A 16,134-nucleotide genomic window follows, 5' to 3' on the forward strand; every position below is an offset into this window, starting at 1 on the left:
AAATGCTTTCACTGTATCTATTATTGCAGCATTTTTCATCCAGCCTAGGGTTATTTTCCTTTTATCTGCACAGCCGCTATAAGGACATTATATTGGTTTTCTGGTAAATACGTAATAACAGAGGTGCTTAATAACTGTTTGCCATTCACTGGTCCTTAGGCAGATCCCTTGAAAATTACAGAGGCTAGTAAATTATTGTGTGGTCTTCAACAGTTTTTTTTTATCCAATCTTTCTGATAATTAATGGCAGGCGAATCACCTTTCCCATACTGAAACGGCTGTTTGTTTTGACAAATATTTGTTTAAAGATTATGCCTTTGGATCGTCTGTATAATTCTTTATGATCAAATTGTCACATGATGTTTTATACTTATAGGCATGTTTTTCCCATAACCTAAACTTGCCCTTGCCCACTTGTAAGAAAGCGTAGGCCGTGTCACAGTTTGCCTGTGGCATAATGCAAAAGGACCATTATTGAACAGTATTCCCTATAAACATTTAACTACCAGCATGTTCGTGAGCACAGTATATACCCACACACGCAATACATACAACAGTAACCTGGACCATGCTTGTGAGCACGTATCATTAGTTTGTGTTAACCTCTTTTTCACCTTTATTATGATACTTTAGTAGAAAGCGTTCATGATTAAGAGACTCTCATGCATCTCGTATGGATCTTATTTACATTTCCACACTTTTCTATGTATCTCCAGCCTTCCGACATTCGCTAAGAATGGTCTTCCTAAATCCCCATGTAGCTTAATCACACAAGTCCATGTAAACCTTGCATTTCAGCAATATAAGATCTGCCTCAATATATTCACCCTCATATGCGCCAAATTATGCAAACATAGCATGCGATGTAAGGTTGAAAGCTATCCGGGAAAAAACAGAGAAATGTATTATTAAAATATGGTTTTAAGGAATTTACAGAACATATTTAAGCTGTAATTCATCTAGAAAATGATCTGAAGAGCAACAACAGTTTGCTTTGTGATCTCCCACTCAAAATATTAAAGATTTAAAAATAAAATACTGTGCCTCCCAAAAATCTGCAGACGCCTCATCAATTACCTCATTTAACAGTTAGACCTAACAGGCCCCTGGCACTACTTTGGCGCATGATATGAGCTGCAATGGTAGCACTGCACTAAGCACTCAACACCTTTTCTTAGATAACTGTGCTAGAGCTGGATTATCCATTGAGTTTGGGAACCCCTAGACGCACACACCTAGCATACCAACAGTTAATGCAGCATTGTAGCCGTTGTTCAAAGATCACATCTGGAGCTTGACAGAAAATTTGAATGCTCCAACAACATGGGAGGCTTTATGGCCAGATGGGACCAACAGAGGTTTTTGGGCATAATGCAAAGTTCTGTGTGTGGTACCAGGGATTAATCTCCTCTGCAGGGCCCTAGCATTTTGTTGTGATTGAGGAAAGCATGGATGGACAAAAATACAGGGACGTTCTCCAAGAGAACATAAAAAAACTGAAGTCTGAGTCAAACGTTCAGTAAGCAAAAGGCACAAGGCCCATGCAACAGTGAAATGACTGAAATGCTAAATGGTGAGAGGGCCAGCAATGTTTTTGTTCATATTTTTTTTTTTTTAACAAAATTACCTTAATTACAATAATTATGAGTTCTAGTGTTTTCATATTGTAAATTTTCAGTGTATCATTTGTGATTTAGTCATACGGGAGAATTAGTTAGGGGTTTGAATGCTTTTCCAAGGCAATGTATCTTCTCCTTCATCAACCTAATCACTTATAAGTTTCTCTCCAGTCAGCACGTCCACATGTTTAGTATACTACCTAAAACACTTACATAAACCCAAAGAAAGTAATCTATATACAAAGACAGTGTTCTCTCTACAATGATATTATGGAGTTTCTTTAATTATCAGTCATCCTACGGTTACCTTTCCCTAACCCTAAAACTAACTTTTATAAGTCAAATTTTAGTTATCTTTCTACCACTTACGTTTGTCATCTTTGTTCATGTACATACCGTATTTGCTTGATTATAAGACGACCCCCCCAAAATCTGAATATTAATTTATGAAAAAAAGAAAAAGCCTGAATATAAGATGACCCTATAGGAAAAAAGTTTTACCAGTAAATGTTAATTCATGTAAACTATGTGATCAATTTTTTAATAAAAGCTATGATTGAGAAAAATATTTTGTTTTTATTTCATTTTTTTTGAACCTGCCCACCCAGTTATGCACATCTGCCCCCAGGCTTGCCACTCTGCCCCAGAAATGCCTTATACCCCCTATATGTCACTGTACCACATATGCCTTTTAACCCTCTAAATGCCACTGTGCCCCATGATATGCCTTTTGACCCCCTATGTGCCACTCTGTCTCCAGAATTGCCTTATACCCCTATATGCCACTGTGGCATTTAGGGGGTTAAAAGGCATATTATGGGACAGAGTGGCATATAGGGAGGTAAAAGGCATTTCAGGAGGCAGAGTGGCATTAAGGGGGTTAAAAGGCATTTCACAGAGCACTCTGCCTGTCCCCCATTTAACTCTCCCTCCTCCAAACTTACCGGAGCTTCTGAGTCCCTGGCGCGTAGTCCTCTGACAGCAGGGGAAGGTCTGCGCGATGGACGCAGACAACCCCCGCTGCTAACCGCACCTCCTCCTGGCTGCAGCGGAAGTTGCGTACGCGAATCGCGTAGAACTCTACACGCTGCCCAGACTAAGCACCGGGGACTCAGAAGTACCGGTAAGTGGGGGAGGAGGGGGAGACAGGAGGATCCGGGTCCCCTGCATCGCTGTGGGGGATATGGATCTTAGTCTCATAGTCTCTTAGTCTCTGGAAAAAACCTTGTCTTATAATCGAGCAAATACAGTATATACATCCTTCTGACATTGAAAAACAGTATGCCCAATTTGATGGGTGAAATGGGAAAATATTACTATTCTGACTTTCTGTTAAAGAAAAAAAGTTTATTACTGGCCTAGGAATATAACTCATTTAATTTAAAAGCAGTTTTATTAAAAAAGAAGTTTACTCCATAGAAAATATTTTGCTTCCAAAGCCAAAAACCATGACAACTTAAACATAATGTTCCACAGACTGTACTTTTGCCACAAGTGTTCTAGTCATTTCCATTCAGCAAGTACTGGGTGTCAGCTTCAAGCAACCATCGTTTGTTTTCTTATATATTGCCCAAATTCACAAGGTCCATTATTGCAATGAGGCTTTCATTTTAGGTACCAATCTTCACAGTGTCCTTCAAGACTCATTTGGAAGACCAAACAGTTTCACAGTGCCTGCTTCCCGACTGTTATCATATTTGCCATCCTTGTCATCACAGGCAAAAGCGAGGAGGTATCTCTTTGGGTGCCAAGCCACGGTAAAGGTAGGAGATTCACACTGAACTTCACACAGTTTCTCACCTGAAAAAGAGCAACAATAAGCTCCTCTGTACATTAACAGTCACCATTGATCTACTACTATGTCTTACACATTTTTCCATCTACTAATAGTTGCATTCATCTATTCACTTACCTGTTTCGACATGTGCAACGTCAATGAAATGATCCTCTGATGCAGACGCCAGCATTTTGCCATCATAGCTAAAGCTCAGTGTCCTCACGGGCCAATCCAACCTACAGGCCATATAAAACTCAAATTAACTATAGCCAAATGGAACAGTAGATCTTCAGATGCTCTCACAAAAGAAAGTTAGTGTGAATTCTGCCAGTGTTACACTAACTTCACAGCAAATAAACTACTAACATTACATAAATGTGAGTGATAGCTTCAATAGCATAGCTTCCAAAAAAAAAAAAACGATGCTTTTGCGATGGGATCTTAATCTCACCAATAGAGCTGGAAAGCGTATGTAACATTTACTATAGCAAAGAGTTCCTTACCTGGAGAAGCAGCGGACACACGCAAGCTCGTCTACATCCCAAAGGCTGACAAGGGCATCGGCGCTACCTGTTGCAAAATATTTCCCTGTGGGATCAAACTTTATGCAAATGCAGTTGGAGGGATGTGCGTTGATAGACTGCACTGGCTTGAGCTCCGGGTAACTGGATGGAAAAGGGATATTAAAATAGAAAAATAAAACAAATTGCATGCTTGCATGAAATTCTTTCCAAGCATTGAACAAATATATATATAAAAAAATAATGGCAGGTGAACAATGTATTTTCTTGCTTTACAGAGATTTTATTTATTTTATGGCATGTTATGTGTGTACCGGATATATAAAATATTCAGCTTCTTAAGCATCCAAACTTGCATCCCTCATCAATAAAGTATCATTTTACTGGCGTGATTAAGTGGAAGAGGGAATAATTAGTCACGGTCGGGCCATTGTACCTCAGAATGTTGATGCATCCGTTTCCATTTGTCAGAAAGAACATATTGTTGTCATTGTTCCAGGAGATTTCATTTACTTCAAACTTGAATTGCTCTTCTGCCTTGAAACGATAGTCTTTTGCATTTATGAAGGTGATTACATCGTCTTTGTTTCCCACTGCAATTGTTTGACCATCTGGGCTCCAGCAGATGTTTATATTTTCTCCTGGAAACAAAAGTTGTTTTTTAATGCAATGAAATGGAAGGCTAAATCAAATAACAAGGGTACATACTTCTCCTCTGTTTAAAATATATTATGCATTTTATATTTACAAGAAATGTTTACTTTTAAAAATTATTGGAGCCAATAATGATTATTTGTACATTGGGTTCCTCTGTTGATAAAACACTTACTACTAGGGTAACAGATGCTTCATAATTACCCCTGAATGTTCTTTCCCACCCCATTAATTTATAAAAAAACAAAACAAAAAAAAAAGCATGCAACCAAAACTTCATCGAGACTTCTATGAATGTAAAATATTATAAGGCAGCCACTGGGTGAGTTTGCTCTCAAACAAAGACAATAGACGGTTAGTCAACATTTTGTTCACACGGAATACAAAAGTTACATCAAAGCCACAGAAAACTTGGTAACTCCTCACCGCGGCTTTTTTTTCTTTGCGTACAGTATCTCACAAAAGTGAGTACACCCCTGACATTTTTGTAAATATTTTATTATATCTTTTCATGTGACAAAACTGAAGAAATGACACTCTGCTACAGTGTAAGGTAGTAAGTGTACAGCCTGTATAACAGTGTCTTCTCATAATAACTCAACACACAGCCATTAAGGTCTAAACTTTGGCAACAAAAGTGAGTACACCCCTAAGTGGAAATGTCCAAACTGGGCCCAAAGTCTCAATATTTTGTGTGGCCACTATTATTTTCCAGCACTGCCTTAACCCTCTTGGGCATGGAGTTCACCAAATCTTCACAGGTTGCCACTGGAGTCCTCTTCCACGCCTCCATAACGACATCACGGAGCTGGTGGATGTTAGAGACCTTGCGTGCCCCAACCTTCCGCTTGAGGATGCCCCACAGATGCTCAATAGGGTTTAAGTCTGGAGTCATGCTTGGCCAGTCCATCACCTTTAACCTGAGCTTCTTTAGCAAGTTAGTGGTAGTCTTGGGGTTGTGTTTGGGGTCATTATCATGTTAAATACTGCATTAATGGCTGTGTGTTGAGTTATTTTGAGGGGACAGCAAATTTACACTGTTGTACACTCACTACTTTACATTGTAGCAGAGTGTCATTTTTCAGTGTTGTCACATGAAAAGATATAATGAAATATTTACAAACGTGAGGGGTGTACTCACTTTTGTGAGATACTGTATATATTATTATTGCTTCAGGTGGATATACATTGGAAAACATGACATTATGATAAAAATGCTGTTTCAGTACAAAACCCATAACAACCCAACATAAACCAAAAAGAAATACACACACACACCATTTTATAAGCAGATTTGTCAGACGAATTTCACTGCATGAAGGTATAGTAAAGAATTAAGTAAAACTATTTTCTAATTGTCACACCCCTTGTAAGTGGAAGACTAATCAGGGAAGCAAATTGTTTGCAATGCCTGTCGCTCAGTAAAACAAGCTTTTCTTTTAGAGTAAACTTAAAAGGGGTAGGATAAAAGCGCTAAAAGCAACAACAAAAAAAAAAAAAAAAGTCCTTTTTAAAACAAAGTTATTGTAGATGATGATGTAGCAGCAGAACCACTTTCTTTTAGAAACTGCATATTCGTTTTTTCCAGCAGCTGTTCCTTACTTGAAATGTGATGTCCCCTAGAGGCTGGGCTCAGAAATGAACTCAACCACAAATTGTCTATACCACTGGCATACTAGCCTGCTGATCAAGATGCAGTAGGTGGGGGCATGCATACCTTAAGAACTATATATTTTTTACATTTCAATTTTTTATTTTTATAACTAATTATATTTATATCATCCACCATAGCGTATTAGGAAGAGCGGTTACATTTCTACTTGAAAACTGATATTTATTGCACAAAACAAGACCGAATGATAAACTAGATGTACCGTATTTCCATCACAAACATTTCTTGTTTACTTAAGAATCAGTTGCTTCCTGGCATCAGGGTCCCATGGGTCTGTGCATGGACATGTTTTGAGGCATCAGGAGCATGGGTAAATCTGCTCCAAAATGTTTTTACTACGGGGGGGGGCACATGACAGGGGGGAGCCCCATCTGTACACTGGCATGAAAACCTGTGAAACAGGTGTGAATGTCGGCAAGAAATCTGACGACACCAGTTCAATGAGTTGTCTTCAACTTCCACACAGGACTGTGTCCTGTGCGGGGAAAAGGGGATAGCTGAGCCATAGTGTTTCTAGCATGGGTCGGCACGGGGTAGAAGCTTTTTCATTTTATTAAAATTATTAAAAACAGCAGTTTGCCAAAAAAAGATTGTGCCTTTACTGTATCATTATACAGATATATACAATTTCCATGGCCGCTAATTCTGAACAGCTGTCTCCATACTTGCACAAATGGATTTATTCCAACTGGGTAGCCAAGAAATCCGTTCCATAACAACTAAGTGATAGAGTTCAGAAAGAAAGGGGATGCTACTCACCCTTAGTGCTGACCGTGGATACACACTTTGCAGTCCTCACGTCCCATATACGAATTGTCTTGTCTCCAGATGCGGTGACAAAGAGATCTGGGTTGGTGGGATGCCAGCAGAGTTGGTCCACGCTGTCACTGTGCCCCCGATAGTTATTCTCTTTTACCTGCAGGAGAAGAAAACCAAATGTGTGCATGTTATAACATATGATATCATTACATCTAATATGTACTTGGGAGCATGCGTGTTCAGATGACCATATTATTAGGGTTTTATTACATACATGTACATGTAAGAGTTTTTGATGTTTTAGTAAGATTCTGGAAGGGTTTTTGTTAATTTATTCCCATATGCACATTTTATAGCTCTGATTTTGTTTCTAGCTATACTAGGGATAGATGAAAATGTGTCTGTGTTTTTCTTGCTGATCCTATTATAAACCCTCTCTAAATGAGGTTTCTTGCACAGATTAGTGAGATCTTTACCCACTCCCCCTTAACAAGCTGCCCCCATTACTAACCAGACGGTCTTTCTCTAGCACGAACACGCTGGCTGTCTTATCGAAAGAGCCCGAGGCCAGTCGCCGTCCATCGCAGCTCCAGGCCACCGAGTGGACTTTAGCGCTGTGTGCCGGGAACTCTCGGGTTTTACTATTCCCACGAAAATGCTCCTGCAGCTCCTGTACCGACATGACAACCACCAAGCTCAGGAAGAGCGGAAATGCGTCACAACCGTGCGACGCCCACCGGCGTGAGAAGACGGGTAAACTTCCGGATCAAAGGCTATTTAGGATACCGGCGTTCTCTGGAACGGGGGCGATGCTGGAAGTTTTGGGGAATGTAATAGCTTTATTATATAATTATTATTTGAATCCAGAAGTCTGAGTTGTCAGTTATTCCCGTACTAGCTCCTTTGATGCGCGGTTTTACTAGAAAATGGTTGTGTTTATGAGTCGTTAATGCCTTCTGGTATACGGATGTTCTGTTTGCGCGCGTTTGTAAAATGACCCCCATTGACGTCTACTCGCTAAAGGGAGAGTTGGCTTCAAAGTTCCTTTTTTAATTTATTGACTTCACTCTACATTATGAAGGGTTAACCCCAATGAGCTTCTGCTGTAGGGACGGACCAAACAACATATTGGGTTGATAGGCTGCAATGCTCATCACTGTCACTAGATGTCAGTACACCTTTTACACTCATGGTAAATCAAAGTATGTTCTTTTCTGTAGTTCTTGATACAAGCTGCAAATGTGTAACTATTCACTTGCTGAAATGTGTACAGTTTTATAACGGAATCATAATAAATTCTATAGGAATAATACAAAATTGAGTCAAAACATTTGTAGGGTTGGGTTATGGACTTAATATGGTATATGCATGTGTAAACACCACATTTTACCTGTTTTATCATCATCATCATCTTGGAATATATTTTTTTACATGGGGATTATGGGTGGAATATCATGGTTACACATGACAAGGAAAACATTTGACCTGTTTCTGATAAGAATATGGGTATAATATTTTTTTACATGGGGATTATGGGTGGAATATTATAGTTACACATCCTAAATAACACATTTGACCTGTTTCTGATAAGAATATAGGTATAATATTTTTTTTACATGGGGATTATGGGTGGAATATTATGGTTACACATGCCAAGAAACATATTTGACCTGTTTCTGATAAGAATATGGGTATAATATTTTTTTTACATGGGGATTATGGGTGGAATATCATGGTTACAGATGCCAAGAAACATATTTGACCTGTTTCTGATAAGAATATGGGTATAATATTTTTTTTACATGGGGATTATGGGTGGAATATCATGGTTACAGATGCCAAGAAACATATTTGACCTGTTTCTGATAAGAATATGGGTATAATAATTTTTATATATGGGGATTGTGGGAGGAATATCATGGTTACAGATGCCAAGGAACACATTTGACCCATTTCTGATAAGAATATGGGTATAATCATGTTTACTAGGGATGCACAGATACCATTTTTTGAGACCGAGTACAAGTATCGATACTTTTTGTCAATTAACGATACTTTTTTTAATGCCATGTGATATATTTTCACATGTCTGGCAGCTGTGATGACCTCCCATGCAATGTCAATCATAGCATGGGAACAGCACCAGGAGTCAGCACCAGGAGACGGGCAAAACAGAGTGACACTGACACTCTGGGATCAGTCAGTGAATCAGCATAGGAGCTGGGTGGCGAGCGAGCGGCACTTGACTGACACTAACTACGGCAGCCTACGCTCACTCAGTGATCAGGGCCGGGCTGGGAATGAAAAGCAGCCCTGGAAACATTTGGAGACCAGTCGAGCTCTTATACCCACACGCACCCCTAATACATAGCCGAGTCACACTATTTGCCATACAAATAACTATAAAACATAATAAATGAAATACATTAGACATAATGGAATCCAAAAATTTGCTTCTGCCAACATTTTTTGATGAAAAAGTGCGTCTAGCAAGTGTGTTGTCTGACCTATGGTGAATTGCACTTCTAATAAGAGAAACGAGAATGTATTATTGTATGACTATTCCATACATTTAAAAAACAAGGAATATACATGCACAAAATGTAAGATAAATTCAGATGAAACTGCGGTTAAACAAATCTCTATGTACTCGGGCCTACTATCCCCAATTTTCACTTCTAATTGCATTTAGCAAAAACTCTTCTACACTAAAAACACCAGAACCTGGGGGATTCTTATGTATATAGTTATTAGCAAGAACAATCATGGAAAATAAAGTAATTTTGATTTTTCTCATGTAGAACATGAAATATTTTAATCGTGATGGGCATCATTTATGTGAAGCATCATTCACATTGAATGAATCAAATTATAAATTTCACCTACAAATTTACTAAGAGGAACATAAGCGGAAGACGCATATGAAGTCTGCACACATAACATTATATACAATATTTAGTAATTAACACAAATTGTTCTTGTGTTGCCTCCTGAATGCCATTAGGGGAGCCAATACATAATGTTGATCGACTTTTGGTTAAAATGAACCCAATCTGGCACTTAACTCGCATGTGATACTGTTGATGAATAATTTCATATATCATGTAAATTAAATCTCATTCTCATGGTATATAGCTAAGTATACAATGCTGTATTAACCCCTTAACGTCCATTGATGGGTCAGGCACTGCATGAAAAAAACAGTCACTTAACGTCATTTCATTAAGCAAGCTTAGAAAGTGTTATGTCACAAGCGAGGATGACCGTGGATCTGGGGAGAAAAAAAAAGGTCAGCGGCAGGCTAAAACAGCTTAGAAGCGATCATAATCGCTTTCTAAGCATAAACGGTGTTGCTGACATGCCTCGATATCGAGGCATGTAGCAACACAACCCTCCTACCCCGATAGCCTTGTGATTGCTCAGAAGAGCGCACAGGCATCCACCGGTTGCCAGAGAGAAGGATCCAGGTCCCCTGCAGTGCTGCGGGGGATCTGGATCTTAGTCTTGTAATCAGATTTCTATTTGAGGTCGGATTATAAAATGACCTCGAATATAAGACTATGGTTATTTGTTCTGAATCGAGCAAATACGGTTTATATCTTTCGAGATGGAGGCGTTAAACAGATATGTCCAATTTAATTTCTCTTTATAGCAAGATCATTATTATAATTCAGATGTATACTGTATACTAAGAGGCCATAATAGAATTGTATTCCAGACTTTTATGGTGAAAACTAACTTGGATTTCCTTTTCATGTCTCAGAAATGAACTGGCTGTGGCCGGATATCAATTCTGTATTCTGAGTCTTAAGGAGAAGATAGAGAGGGAGGACGGAATGCTGGATCTACCAGGTCAGACCTCTGTCCATCACATACCGTTCAATGTACGTCTCTGTTTGTAAGACGTGACCTGTTTCCACTAACAGCAGAGGAAAAGTCCAACACTCGTCTACTCCTGGGTCTATGTCTAGATTCGTATGGACATTACCTAATGAGCATTGTACAATATGCAGAAGCACAAGGAATGTATGAAAAAGCTCTGCAGATCTGTGAGGAGGAGCAGGGGGAGCTGCACCCACAGGTGAACAAGGAAAGCAACCAGTGCAATGTAGAGCCTTCACTGTATGTTAAATGATAATACATAGAACAAACTGTACATTTCGTTGTAACTATTAACCATATTTTTCCTCTGGTTTTACCGTTCATGACCATTTTTCTGTTGTGTGTTTCTTGTAGACTGTGACCTTGATGAATGATTTGGCGACTGTGTAGGCTGCACAGGGCTTCCACAATGAGGCATGTGACTATGTGAGCCAAGCTTTTGAGCTGGCAAAAAAGATCATCCTGATCAACATGTGGTGCTCAGTAACCTGGCCATGATTCTTATGGCGAAAGGTAAAGTTTCTGTACTTCCCTTGAACAAGCAAATGGGGAAAGAAGGTATCTGAGTATTTCAATTAAAATGCATTTAATACAGATTAAGTTCCCCCAACCTAAATGAGTAGTGAAAATGTGAAGGGCATGTATTGTGCCAATTGCCTTTGTTTTTAAATACTTTTGCTTCTTACTTTCACTTCCACTTCCAATTCCACTGAGAATTTTGCTTACTGAACAGCCACCCCTATCTTCATAATTATCACCACTTTGTAATACTGTTTCTTGTTTTCTATGTTCTCATGGTCACCCTTCTGGAATTAATACCTGAGTCTTCTTCTGAATGTGCCATGATTTTGAATAAATAAACATTACAAAAAATTAGGTGTTTACTAAACTCTAGGTTTGTAGTCAAAACACTAACCTCACAAATTCACTTATACATTGAAAGCAGGTTGGTTGCGCACTGTAAAAACCTCTGCGCATGTGCGCCGTACACCTGCAAAAGAAGAACTTTTTTCAAAAGTTTTGAGGTTTCTTCCTGTGCTGCAGGATTAGCTGAGAGTAGTTACCATCTGTGATCTGTAACCTTTTCCATGAAAAGCCCAAACTTTTGAACAGTACAGCATACTGCCAAAAATGTTTTGAGAAGGTCTATTGATATTGACAACAACTGACATGCCTGGTATGTCACAGAAAAACATCCTGTTGGCGACAATTGACGTGAGATCTACAATCGCTTTCTTCTCCCAAATGCTGTTTCTGTAATACCTCGATGTTTAGGCATTCAGCAACACCAAAGTCTGAAGCAGGAGCCCAGTTTGATCACTTCACTGAGCATCAACATACATTAATATTAAATATGGTGCCGGCTGCCTGTTTAAAACAACATTTCACCATTTCACATTTGCACCCACCATCCATGTGTTTAATGCTGCTTCAGGCAACATATCCAAAGAAATAAATCCATGAGACAATGTGTATAAATTTAGTATTACTTTATTTTATTACAACATTAGAGTTAATTTGCCAGTAAAATGATTATGCACCAACTCTTTGGACAGGGTTAATTATTCTATAGACAAGACCAAAACAAAGGCTACCTGTGGACTCACAAACAGTCATCCTTAAGCACGCAGGAGAGGAAAACCCCCTGTGGGGGAAACCTCTGGGGAACCATGGCTTAAAGGACTGCCCTCCCTCTGGGCTCCACTCCTCCATTCTATCTTCTTTTATTTCACTAGTTTCCTTCTTTCAATTCCCATTTTTCTCTTCCTCCATTCCCCTCTTTCACTCCCAGTTTGTCTCTTCTTCCACCCCCCCCATTTTTTAGACTTCTATTCATCCATATCCTTCTTCTTATATCCCACAATTCCCATTTCTCCCATCTTCCCATTCTCGGTTCTTCTATTCCCCTCATTTCCTTCTTTCATTCCCCATTTCCTTATCCTTCCATGCCCATTTCCCTCTTCTTCCATGTCCTATTTTCCTTGTCTTCTATTCCCCAATTTTATCTTCTTCATTCTTCTTCCATCCCCTTAATTTTCCTCATCTTCCATACCCCCTCTTCCACACCCCCTCTTTTTCCATTCTGCCCCATTTTCCTATTTTTTCATTCCCTCTCTCGCTCTTCTTTCGGGCCTCATTTCTCTGTTATGTCACCCCCCCCACTAACCTCTTCCTCCGCTCCTCCATTTCCTATTTTTCTATTTCACCCCTATTTCTCTCTTCTTCTGTTCCTCCCAATTCCCTCTTCTTATATTCATCCCCTATTTCCTTCTTCTTATATTAACAACATTTTCCTCTGCTTCTACCCCTCATTTCAACTTTTTCTATTCCCCTCTTCTTTCATCCCCTTTCCTTTATCTTACATTCCCTGTTTCTCTCTTCTTCCACCCTTATTTTCTTCTTCTTTCACCAGCCCCAATTTTCATCTTCTTCCATTTCCTCGATTTGCATCTTCTTTCATCTTCTCTATTTCCCTCTTCTTCTATTCATCCCCATTTCCCTCTTCTTCCAAACCCCACATCCGTCCATTTACCTCCATTCCATCCCATTTTACTCTTCTTCCAGCCCCCATTTCTGTTATTTCATTGCCATTACCCTTTCCTCCATTCCATTTCCATCTTTTAATTTTGAGTTTCTCCTTCCATTCTCCAAATTTCTTTCTTTCATTCCCTATTTTTCTATTCTTCCATTAACCCCATTTCCCTCTTCTTACATTCTTCCATTTCCATCTTCTGCCACCTCCCCATTTCCATTACTCAAATTCTCTCTTTTTTAATCCCTCAATTTCCCTCTTCTTCCATTCCAATTTTCCTATTTCCTTTAAGTAATCAATGCCTAATGTGATCACTTCCTATTTAAACCTCATTAGGGAGTGGTTCTGGGCACTTCAATTGTCTTAACAAAAGTGCTGCGCGAGTACCTAGTTTCTACAGGTGATCCAAGGAAGGGCCCCACCGCTCAGACCGGAGCTGTATTTTCTAAAGACTTGTCTGTTTAACCATCTCCTTGTCCTGAACGAAGCTCCCTGCATCATCTTCTCTGTTACTTACCTGGACTGCTATAAGGATTTCCCTTTTGCCCACAGCTCATTGTACAACGCTGACTGAATCCCGTTTACAGACCTCTGGACTTCATCCTCGTTTACATTCCTGTTGTGCTAGTTGTGCACCGTGCAAAGTATTCTCCTTTATCAGACCGCTTAGCTTCTACTCAAGTTTATCTGATTGCCTGCTGATTTGGTCCCTCGTAACGCTGTTTACCCCTTTACCTTAAAGAGACTGTTTAAATATTGCTACTTACCTGCTCCATTGGATCTCCAGCTGACTGCTCTGTTTGTTCCGCCTCCTAGATACTTTCCAGCTCATTTGCAATACTGCACTACAGCCCTTCTGAGAGACAGCTACCAGGACTCCCCCTCTCATTATCCTCAGGTATAATAACAATACTCTGGGCTCACTACCTGGACTTTCCTTCAGTACTATTAACTCTGTATGTAACAGAGTCTGTTACTGAACCTGCTTGCTGATCAAGTATCATTAAATTGCATAACTGTTACAATACACATCGTTGAATACTCACTCCTCCTTGATTCTGTTCCTACCAATGTAGAATACTAAAATGATATTACAGATTACTTCAACTTCTTCTATGCCTCATTTTCCCTCTTAGTCCATCCCCTGTCTTCTCTTTTCTTCCTCTTCTTTCATCAGCCCCATTTCCCTGTCCTTCCATTCCCTCTATTTCTCTCTTGTTCCATCCCTCTTATTTCTCTCTTCATTATTTCCCTATTTATTCGACCTCCCATTTCCCTCTTCTTTAACTCCAATTTGCCTCTTCTTTTTCCATTTCCTCAGTTCCCTCTTCTTTCATCGCCAATATCCCTCTTTTTTCCACGCTATTTTCCTCTTTTTCCACCCCATTTATTTCTTCTTCCATTCTCCCCATTTATGTCTTCTTCCATGCCCCATTTGCCTCTCCCATCCTAATTTTCCTCTTCCTCCACTTCTCCCCCATTATCCCTTCTTCCATCTCATTTATCTCTTTTTCTATTCACCTGTCCCATTCCTCTTATCATTTATCCCAATCTATCCTCTCATTTGTCTCTTATTATGCCTAATTTATCTCTTTTTCTATTCAATTGCATTTTCGTCTTCTTCCATTTCCATTTCTCTCTTCCTCTATCCTCTATATCCCACTTCTTCGATCCCCGATTTCTCTCTTCTTCCATCCCCCTATTCATTTCTTCTTCAATTTTTTTCAGTTTCCTTTTCGTCAGTTCCACACCATGTTATTTCATTCACCCCACTCATCTGTTCCTCTATTTCCCCGCTTTTCTGTGCTTCTATTGCAGCCCTATTTCTCTCTTCCCAAAATCATAATCTTCTTCCATTTCCCCCCATTTACTTCTTCTTCCATCACCCCACTTCTCTTTCTTCCATTACCAAATTGCCATCTTCTTTCACCATTACCCAATTCCATTTCCTTCTATTACTCCACTTCTGTCTTCTTCCATTCCATTTCTCTCTCTTCATCCATCCCATATTTCTTTCACCCCTCCATTTTCCTCTTCTTCCACATTTATCTCTTCTTCCATTCTCCCCTTTCCCTCTTTCTCCATCACTCCCTTTCTCTCTTCTTCCACCCACCCCCATGTCTCTCTTCTTTTATCCCCATATCCCTCTTCTTCCACTCCCCCATTTGGCCTATTCTACCAGATCGTGTATCTTATTTTCTATTCCATAGCATTTTGCTCTTCTTCCATTCCCATTTCTCTCTTCCTTCATCCCCCCATTTCTCTTTCTTCCATCGCCTCACGTTTTCCTCTCCTTTTACCCCGATTTCTTTCTTTTTTCCATACCCCCATTTGCCTTTTCTACTATCCCCCATATATTATCCCACCACCATTTCCCATTTCTACTACCCCATTTCATCTTCTATCCCATTTATCTCTTTTTCTATTCAACTTCATTTCTTTCTTCTTACAGTACCCCATTTCCTTCTTCCTCCATCCCCCATTTTCCTCTTCTTCCATTTTAATTTCTCTCTTCCTCCATTACATCTCCCAGTTTCTTCTCCCAAACCCCATTTTCCTCTTCTTCCATTATTCCATATTCTTTATCTTTTACCCCTATTTCCCTTTAGTTCCATCCCCATTTCTCTCTTCTTCCACCCCCAATATCAATCTTCTTCCATTATTTCTATTTTCATCTCCTATTATCTCTTTCATTTCATTCTTCTTCCATCTCCCAC

The 16,134-nt window shown here is 39.5% G+C and overlaps 1 protein-coding gene across 1 annotated transcript; it reads right to left on the bottom strand.

Annotated features, from left to right (window-relative positions):
• Nucleotides 1-2,993: 2,993 nt before the first annotated feature.
• Nucleotides 2,994-7,730, bottom strand: THOC3 (THO complex subunit 3). The gene is made up of 6 exons (XM_053462977.1): nt 7,514-7,730; nt 7,003-7,159; nt 4,354-4,558; nt 3,900-4,061; nt 3,532-3,632; nt 2,994-3,419 (listed from the first exon to the last, which is right to left on the bottom strand). Exons 1-6 carry the CDS (start codon nt 7,682-7,684, stop codon nt 3,256-3,258), a joined length of 960 nt encoding a protein of 319 aa, XP_053318952.1. The 5' UTR covers nt 7,685-7,730; the 3' UTR covers nt 2,994-3,255.
• Between the last annotated feature and the right edge of the window lie 8,404 nt (nt 7,731-16,134).

This window comes from Spea bombifrons, chromosome 4 (genome assembly GCF_027358695.1).
Source record: "Spea bombifrons isolate aSpeBom1 chromosome 4, aSpeBom1.2.pri, whole genome shotgun sequence".
Classification (NCBI taxonomy): Eukaryota; Metazoa; Chordata; class Amphibia; order Anura; family Pelobatidae; genus Spea; species Spea bombifrons.